This window comes from Xiphias gladius, chromosome 15, assembly GCF_016859285.1.
Source record: "Xiphias gladius isolate SHS-SW01 ecotype Sanya breed wild chromosome 15, ASM1685928v1, whole genome shotgun sequence".
NCBI classification, from domain to species: Eukaryota; Metazoa; Chordata; class Actinopteri; order Istiophoriformes; family Xiphiidae; genus Xiphias; species Xiphias gladius.
Window position 1 is genome coordinate 14,612,319 of NC_053414.1, and position 9,698 is coordinate 14,622,016.

At 38.1% G+C, this 9,698-nt stretch overlaps 2 protein-coding genes across 8 annotated transcripts in view; one reads left to right on the forward strand and one right to left on the reverse strand.

Moving 5' to 3' along the window:
- Positions 1–1,884: 1,884 nt before the first annotated feature.
- si:ch211-145b13.6 (T-cell ecto-ADP-ribosyltransferase 1) lies at positions 1,885–5,499 on the reverse strand. Of its 2 annotated transcripts, XM_040147299.1 has the most exons (4): positions 5,404–5,499; positions 5,084–5,185; positions 4,259–4,971; positions 1,891–3,151 (listed from the first exon to the last, which is right to left on the reverse strand). In XM_040147299.1, the coding sequence occupies exons 2-4, from the start codon at positions 5,141–5,143 to the stop codon at positions 3,076–3,078; spliced, it is 849 nt and encodes a 282-aa protein (XP_040003233.1). In that variant the 5' UTR covers positions 5,144–5,185; positions 5,404–5,499; the 3' UTR covers positions 1,891–3,075. The 2 variants fall into 2 exon arrangements, with proteins under 2 accessions (XP_040003234.1, XP_040003233.1); XM_040147300.1 differs by lacking the exon at positions 5,404–5,499 and having other exon boundaries at positions 1,885–3,151; positions 5,084–5,146.
- Positions 5,500–8,263: 2,764 nt separating this feature from the next.
- Positions 8,264–9,698, forward strand: part of primpol (primase and polymerase (DNA-directed)) — an 18,241-nt gene continuing 16,806 nt past the window's right edge. For 2 of the 6 annotated variants that reach the window (XM_040144963.1, XM_040144964.1), the window contains exons 1-2: positions 8,265–8,478; positions 9,446–9,698. The exon at positions 9,446–9,698 is cut by the window's right edge and continues 114 nt beyond it. In XM_040144963.1, coding sequence (XP_040000897.1) covers positions 9,636–9,698 — 63 coding nt within the window. In that variant the 5' untranslated portion in view covers positions 8,265–8,478; positions 9,446–9,635. Of the gene's footprint in view, positions 8,479–8,623; positions 8,695–9,445 lie in introns of those variants that run through there. The other 4 variants (XM_040144967.1, XM_040144966.1, XM_040144961.1 and 1 more) reach the window with 4 other exon arrangements.

Genomic DNA, 9,698 nt, shown 5'->3' on the forward strand with positions numbered 1-9,698 from the left:
TGTCTTAGGTGGGTGTGGTGAAATCTGGAAATAGCGATGATTTTTACACTACACCAGAGTTTTTCAGACTGTGAGATGCGCCTCCCCAGGGGAGCCTGGGAGCACATTTGACCTGAAAAAAAAAAAAAAAAGATGAAAAATGAAAAGTTGCACACTGTAGCTTTAGGGTAATTTAACCCAATCTGAAACCAGGGACAATTCGCATAATCTTAGATTCAGTGTGACATACGCCGAGAATACCGTTATCTCTGATGTCCCTCGCAGATAAATGTCCATAGGCCTGCTTACAGCTCATAGAGATAGCGCAATTCTTATAACTGATGAACTTGCCTGAGAATTATCACGTTTTTAAGTTTTCTTCAGCGTCAAAGTAATCAAGGGATAGCTTTTCTGTACAACCATGGGTGCATTCTAGACAAGAACTGCTAAAAGATTATTCTGCATACTTGTAATGGTGGTAATTTGTAAAGATATAGACCAGTAACAGGCTACAGACCCAGGCGCAAGTTGTAGCCCCAAGCCTACACTGAATCCATGGCAACATTATACTGCCCATGTCAGAGGAGGGGAAGGGGGTAGGGGGCCAGTTGACTCATCTTTATTCTGATGGCGGCCCCACATTATCAGACTTTCAAAAGCCCTGCACTACACCAACAACTGGGCCTGGGGTGCAGTCTATTTTAGCTCTTTGTTGTCTCTACAGCAGAGTGAGGAGTATCAGCAGTCAAGGTGATTTTTGTTTCACTTTATCAAAATTGATAACTAAAATGGAATTTTAATCGGTTTTTGACAAAGAAATGTGTGTATCTCCCTGCTATACTATATATAACAAAAAATCTGGTATCTTTTGACATGAATGCCTTTCTTTGATTTGAAAAGTTTATTTAAGAGGTACGTTTGTTTTTTAATTTTGAAATGCTGCTGTTCATTAGTTTGCAATCTTATTTTGTTATTATTTTGAATCCTTTAATGTATCTTAGTGGGTGTATTTGTGTAAATAGACAAAATGATGTGAGGCAGTTTTGCAACCCCCCCCCCAAAAAAAAAAATTTCCGGAAAGTCTTCAGCGTTTTGAGGTGTATGTTTAAATATGTAGAGCTGTTTTTACATAGAGGCCCTAGGTCAGAGGTCCTCAGAGGGTGCCTCACAGTTTGGAAAAGTAAGTTAATGCTTTGTGACTGTTTTAAGGAAAACAAATACCTTATTTAAGAGTCGGTGGTCAAGACTGATTTTCAGAGTGGTTCGTTGGCTTCACACCCTCTCATGAGCAGATCTGCAGATGCTTGACCTGGACGCTGTACTTCTTTGTAATAAACCTTTATGTGCAATTAAGACAGTGTCAACGGAGTCTCTCTCATCCTCTTCACATCAACAACACCAATAATAAACTACAGTTTAATTAACATATTTGTTGCTAAATATATATATATTTTCATAATGGCATATTGCATACATACTCATGTACTGCACTTTCTTGGGTTTGATTCATTCTAATTATAATCATCTAAAAAGTATGAATGCTTTGGTAAAATATGGTTGATGGTTTGTAGGTATTTTAAAAGTCTGAATGATTATTTTGTATTTATATATTTCATATGCTTCTGATATATATTTTTATTTTATTTTATTTTATTTTGAGTCCTACAGCAACAGTCCACATTCAGCACTGGTTCTTATACCAATAAAAAAATAAAAAAAAACATCTCTTTGAATCTCTATACTTAGAATTTACGCTCTCCACAGTAAACACTTCAGCTGGAGATAACAAGGAAATTTTAAGTTGCATTAACAATTAATTAATTAAAATTAAAAATAAACCCATATATTTATTTATTAAGTCAAAGAGAAAAGATTAGTTGATTTTTTACAGTGTTCTCACTGTTTTGAAGCAGGTGGGGCTTTAAATCAAAATGTTGATGACAGTTTTGGGGTTGTTCAGTGGTGCTGCCGGCACTGTCAGTCACATCTGATCGAGCCACACCCAAACACAAACGGTGTCCTCTGACTGTCCAACCATCCTACTCCAGACGGGAGAAGCTCTGAGATGTTAAAATGTTAAAATGCTCTCTGTTAGACTTCTATGTCAAGAAAACGAATACCCAAACTATTTGTAAGTGACATTTCTGTTTTGCTGGTAAAAGCTCAGAGTTATTCAGTTCTCACACATCCCTATATTATTATTTGTTTTTAGATATTACAACAAGACATTAAGATACTTTTTCAGCATCGTAAACCATATACTTTAAGCTGCTTTTGACCTTTTGTAATCACATTTGTTTAATGTTACCCTTGCACACTATTATGTAACATAGTAGTTTATGTATTTGATTAAATACTGTACTCAGTGTAGACATACCGTGTATTTAATCCCATCAGACCCTTACCCAGTGGATTTCATCAACAAAAACTGCAGCAATGCTGCTTTACCAACATTAATGTCCTCAAATCTATTCTAGTGACATTGATATTAAATGAAACTGGTTGGATGCTTCTTGTATTTTACAATTAAATATAAATTCACAGGTGCTAGCTCATGTTTTTCTTAGTTGGAGAAAATGTGCTTTTTTAAAATGTACTTTTTTGGGACTAAGAGTTACGCTTAACTGTATTTATGGATGATTTTATTTTTACATAATAAGTACATGGTATAATATTCAGATATTTGATGCAGACCCAAACGCACATAGACACAAATTATATATAGCCTTCATGACAAGGGGCAGTTCAACCAGTTTGAACTGCCCTTGTGCCCCCCCCCCCAAAATCATGTCATCTCTCTACTTTACAGTCTACAATAAAGGCACAAAATACAAAAGAAAAAATTATAAAAAAAAGAAATCGGCTTGTCTTAGAAATATTGATATGAGTAAACAAATTTGCTGATATGCTTAAAGAAAACAGAGTTTCAGGAAAAAACAATATGACTATATTTTTGCGGCCAACTACAAAAGCTTTCAGCACTTGAGTTGGTGAACAACACAACAAAACAAGTTTGTTTTTTCATTGTTCAACTGTAAAAACAAAGCAGTGTTCTGCATTTTACTGACTCTCAGGGAGGAGCTATTTGTTTTTTGCTCAACGGGTATAGAAAAAAAGAGACAAAGCCGCAAGCACCAACACAAGCCACTGGGTGGAGACGTCAGCTGGAGACCTTGAGAGAAAAACAGAGAGAGAGCGATGAATATATTGTAATATAAAATTAACTTAAAGGCCCTGAAAATCTATTTTCTGTGTTCTATGTTAAACAATGAGAAAAGATTAGTTGACTCCACTAAATTCCTACAGGATTTTTTACACTGTTCTCACTGTTTTGAAGCAGGTGGGGCTCGGCTGGGGAAAAGGGGTGATGTCATACATCTGAGCACCAATCAGGAATTAGCAACATTTAAATCAAAATGTTGATGACAGATGTGGGGTTGTTCAGTGGTGTTGCTGGCACTGTCCGTCACATCTGATCGAGCCACACCCAAACAAAAACGGTGTCCTCTGACTGTCCAACCATCCTACTCCATAATATCGTTTTATTTACAGATAATTCTCCCGGAAATGTGTTATAACTGATCATCATCAAAGATAATATCATTAAAGACAGTGCTCTTTGTATTAAAGATAGAAATGAAACATTATTTCACTGTGATTTCAAAGGTTCATCGCTGACGGTGGAAAAGCTAGTTTGAATTTTTTAACAAAAAACAATATTTATCAGAAAGTGTCAGATCTCTTTGAAGGAAATTATAGGTGATTATTTGGTTAGTGCAATATGGAGAGCAATTTATATGGTTTTTTTCAGTATATTAGCATTATTATGGGAAGCATGTTAATCACCTTAATTATAACTAGGTATTTTTTTAGATTATGAAAATGTATCTAAGTGAAAAAATACCATTTGTATTACTTTCACATACTTGCCCACACAACCTGTAAGAACCTGTTCAGCCATTAGATATTAGAGATAAGACTTAAGATTTAATATATTATTCCTCATTACATGGGTTTGAAACTTCAAGGGAACATTTTGGGTGAAGAGCAGATCAAATTCACATACAGCCACGTAAAACTATATGGTCTTTATATCCATTATAAATATTTGATTTCTTCAATTATTATTCGTAGCTGTGTGACTTTCAAAAATCACACACACGGTTTTGATTAATAAATCACATACAGTACAACCTCATTATTCAAAGCTTATTTTTTGTTAATAATCATGGAACTGAGCGACAAATATTTCATCTTTTATTAAGAAAACGTGTCTTACCGTGAAAGGATGGAGCACTGATGTTTACTCTCCAGAGCTGTATGATTCAGAATGATCTCAGTGAAGTTAAATTCCCCCATAACTCTGTAATTTATGCTCTCCACAGTGAACACTTCAGATGGAGATAACAAGACTACATTGCTGTTTACTTCCTCACAGAAACTCTCCACCAGATTGGCAAAAAAGCAAGAGGTGATATTCAAAACAACTTGCCCGTCCAAATCTTCTGATTTGCTTAGCTCATCAAAGCTAAGGTCAGCTATGATGAACCTTCCCAGTCTCACTTTTGAGCCTTTTTCTGCTGTGTATTCTGTTTCTGGGAAAACATACACAGCCTTGCAATTACCCGTCTCCTGCCGCTTCATGGAATCCATGAGCAGGAAGTGAAAAGACTTGAAATGGAAGTTGTTTTCATATGTGGTAAGATTTACACCCATTGTCTCCACTTCTCTGTTGAAGGTCTTTATAAAGGGTTCATTCCCATTAGCATATACATAAAGTGCAGTAGCATGTTCTTTTCTTCCTCCCGGGTTCAGCTTTGAACACTTGGTACCTGCACTCCATGCTTCCTGAAATTCCTTACTGCGGTTTAGCTCTTGTCCTAAGAGGTCTGAATGGACAACCTTCCTCATGGCTTTTTCACGGCATCCTTGGTACAGGCCATCTACAGCATTTACGGCCATGTCCAGTGGTGTTTTGCCCTCTGCGGCCACCTTTAATTGAATATGGGCATTAGAATATAGTTTCAAGAGAAGAGAATATTTTAATCTAAAATAACATCACAACAAGTTTTGAATGGCTATTTGTAAGAGAAATAATACTTACTCTGTAGTAGAGAGCTGCGAAGACGACAGCAGCAAAAAGCAATTCTCTTCTGTCCCACATTTTGAAAGGCTACTTCTTGTGTTTGTCTATCTACACAGACCCCTGTAACAGAAATCAGAGAAAAGCATTGCAGGACCAAACTTGAATAGTAAGGTCTGTGACGCTATACACAGTCCAGGAAGGGGATGGTCTGGTTTGTTGCTCTAATACTTTGTTTAGACAAGCCCTCAATCTTTTTTTATCAGTACTCTTTTCTCGGAATGTAACTAAGACATGAACACTAAAATGAAATGCAGCTGAGAACGTTGAAGGGCACATACCTTGAGCAAGGAGAGTTAATTTCAGGGAGCAACTCAAAAAATCAAGTCCATGTACATCAAACTCCAGGGGTGAGATCATTCACTGCAGAACAATCTCTGGGAAGCGTAAAAAAAAAAAAGTTATTTCGCTGAGCAGCCCTTTTCCTTTCCTGTGGAAGGAAAGCACAAGCCACCAGGGGCCCTGATAACTAGATATTTGTTCTTATAGAGCTACTCAATTACAGTAGTAAGCTCTCACTGATTTGTCCCAGGCATTTTTATAAGATAAATCCTTGTTATAAAAACCCAGATTGTACAGAGTAGTTCAGTGATAAATTGGATTTATTTATTTCTCTGTTTAATTTGGATGCGCTTTCTTTCCTTGGTGATGATTTTTTTTTAAATGAAATGAAATTATAAAAAAATCAGTTACACATAAGCAAAACTGAGCAGAAACTTTTATGGGACACATGAACCTGTGAATATGTTTGCTTTGATTGTGAGAAACATGATAATCCACCCATATCCAAATAGTTAATTTCCTTTCGTCTGACTACATGCCTCCACTTGACAGTAGTTACTTTATTCTCTTATTCTTTACTCTACAAACCAGTCATATATTGCATTTCGAAATCTTTTTGCTTAAACGCACAGTGTGTTTTGTCTGCTGCTAGGGGTCTCTCAGTCAAAACGGTAACTAAGAGCACGGAGTTTAGTGACGTAGTGAAGTAGTCCTGGGATCACGGGAGTTGGTGTCTTCGCCGCCCCTGCTGTCATTGCAGTCAGCTTCTCCCGGTTAGGGTTCCCTCAGTGTTTACCGTCCAGGAGGTTTTCACCTGGGAGCTGAATTATCCACAGAGGTCTCCTCCTCTCCAAAAACAATCGGACCGGCTGATTAAAAACCAGTAAAAAAAAAAACACTGACTAAAGAAGTTTCACGTTAAAAAAAAAAAAAAAATCAGTGTTCCTCTGACACTGTTGGGTGGATACAAGGTATCCCAGAGGGGCTGCAAGCCAAGCTGCCGCTAATATTTGCTCAACTTGTTTCTCTGTTAACTTAAGATCCAGATGGCCGATGAGGAAAATCCCTCCCTCCCCCATTGCTAGGAAACCAAATGAAAAACACCGTTACTTTGATTAAAATTATGGATTTCTCTAGGTTTGAAAATTGCTGGAAACCGGCGGGATAATGCAAATATGCAGCTCAACAAAATATATGACTTATGTCTAGTAGTTTTTAGACTTTTTATTTCGGAAAAGTTACATATTATACCTTTAATGTGAAAATACTACAGAACCTTTTAATAAAAATCTTAAAAAGTGGTAAAGTAGTAGAGCTTATAAAGTAAAATGACATTTGTCACTGCACAAATATTTATCTGATGACTGGTGTTTCCTTTGCTGCTTCCTGGAAATGGGGCTTTTGAGAAATGGTTACTTCCCATTCTGCAGGGCTCAAATTTTCCAGAGATACTGACTCGATCACACCATTCGTTATTTATAGATGTTCAGTCTGAGTGTGAGGAAGAGGAGGAGTGGTGCTGGATTTGCAATTTCCTATCTTATCTCTATCCAAATGTGGTGTCAGGCTGCAGAGGGTCAGTGTATGTATGAAGCCTGGAAAAAAAAACAATTTTTCTATGGCAAATTCTAATTAGGTTTGAGTTGGATCAGAAAAACCTGTGGTCTGCAATGAGTGAATATATTTACATTTCTATTTAGCTATCAGGGAGGGCTGTGAGGCCCTGACGTGCATCTAGTTCAAGTTAAATTCTGCAGCACAATTTTGTAGACACACATTTCAATTGTGTTGCATACAAGTGATTTACATGGAGATAAAACATTACAAAAATCAGGTATAAGAGTACAAGTGAGTGAGTGAGTGTGTGTGTGTGTGTGTGTGTGTGTGTGTGTGTGTGTGTGTGTGTGTGTACTTGTAATCCTATCCTTGGGAGGACCACTTCGAGTTTTAGACCTTGGGAGTGAGGACATTTTGGGAAAGTGAGGACTCTTCGCAAAGTGAAGAGTTGTATTGCATTTCAGCGTTATCCAGCAGTGGACATCGCAGACCTGCCAATGCTAAATTCAAAGTACCTGATTTACTTTTCAAGTAGAGGAGATACAATGTCCATGCTAAAATGAAAAAGAATCAACTCTCCACTTACAGCTGGGAGTTATGAATCGACAGGAATGGCTACTGCTATTGATGCCTGTCAGCAGTTTTGAGAATTTTTCCTCTCAAATGTGGATGTAGGAGTCTATAGTGGTGTCCCTGCCGCCAGTAGCCCACGGGAACCCGTTCTAACATGAAAAGCGGTCTGTCGTGGCTGCCATCAGCTCATGTCAGCATGTTACAAGGGAGGCAAACCGAGAGAGAGCCTTTTCAAAGTGGTCAATAATTAAGCCAATCAACCATTCCCTGGTGTCAGTGAAGTTAAAGTGAATTTAATTTCATTCAAATCCAATCACCATTTCAGAGATTTGTTTACAGAGTCTACTCTTTGTGACTTATCATTAACTTCAATCAAACCTCATTTCATCTGAGGAAACTATGACATGAAAAATGCACCTAAGACGTACCATACATTCAAGCAACACTTCCATCACCAAGTACAGCCGACCTATATGCTTTGTTATAGCTTGTTTTTACAAGATTGTGTGTCGTATATGCGCTTGAATATTCATGTTTGGTTTATATTTAGTTTTCGCTGGCTTTTTGTTTTGTTTTTTACATCTTGAGAGGGCTTTTACTTTGAAAAATGCAGCAGAAGCGTGTTATTTTCGTGTTGTCGACGCTGAGACGGCACGCAGCCTGTTTTGTAATCGCGGGGTTACGCTTCTTTTTTATTTTTTATTTTTAAATTTCTGATCGACCAAAAGCCGGGGCAGTCTAACACCGGTACTGGTCTGCGATACGACTCCGTTTTGCGACCGGAAGCAGCACTGTTTCCGGTTCCATACGCGCCAAAAAGAAAACAAGACGTAGTGACGGAAGCTTGTATGTAGTTTTGCAATTTTTCTGTTTCGACGGTTTGACGAAACCGCAGCGGTAACGGACCCCACCGGACTGTTTTATCAGTAAAACCCCAACCGGCGGTGAGTTATACCCAACGTACTCCCGATGACACCACGTTCAAGTCAATGTCAATGCTGCTAAATGAGCTCTGACTCGAGAGTCTAGTCTCAGCGCTGTTTTTTTATTTATTTATTAATTTATTTTTTATTTTTAAGGCCGTGTGTTGGTCTACAGAGTGGGAGAAGTTTTTAGATACTTCACTGAAGCAAAAGTACCCCTTTACAAGTAAAAGTCAGGTAGTGGAAATGTGACTCAGGCAAGCAAGAAGGGAAATGAACACAAAGTGTCGAAAGGGCTAAATGCACAAACATTTCCGCTGTCCGAGTGTTGCACTCTTACGGTTGTATACAAACGTCCAGCCACCCCTTGGAAGACAAACACACACACACACACACACACACACACACACACACACACACACACACACACACACACACACACACACACACTTTGTTGATGTGTTGAAAAGAAGTAAAAACAACTCCTGCAGCAAACAGACATTAACAAATGACCCTTTCTTCAAATACTAATGCAATGTTACTTTTTATTGCATGAACCTCAAACATAGTAGAAATGAAAACAGTAATCGTGGCTAGTGTAAAAGTTTGGGCACCCCTCTATTAGTAAAATACTCAGAGCTTCGTTAATTCGTTAGGCCTCAATTGACCCATTAGGACTTGTCAGGCAGATCAGCAGCTGTCATTATAGAATGGACTGTCATTCAGGGTCTTGTTATATTATTGTAATGCTTTTTGTTGGATGTTATATGTTATAATGTTAATTTTTTGTTGTTGTTGAAACGGTTGAGAGAGGTGTTGATTCAACTTTGTGGTAATTTTGGAGGCTGTAGCGTGTATTACTGTTCAATTGTAGTATGTTATACCGACAGAGGTTTCTTTCATTTTCTCCACCCCATTTATATCACTGAGGGTAGGCTAAATAACAGAAACACCTCTCTGTATAATACTTTTTTTTTTTTTTTTTCAGGTGGAAGAATGAGAGGAGAAACCAAAGTCCAATCCTCCATTCTGCTGATGATTCCTTGAGCAACTCTCTGAATTTCTACCGGCTCCAGGGCACTGAACTCTAGCTGACCTCTGACCTCACTTTGGAGGTGGACGAATGATGCCCTGTAGGTGCGGTACACGGTAGCATATAAGTGGTTAACAAGCACGTGATGATGAGCAAGTGGGGAGACCGACTGAAGAAGGTTGAGCAGCTCGCTCAGTCGTTCCAGGTC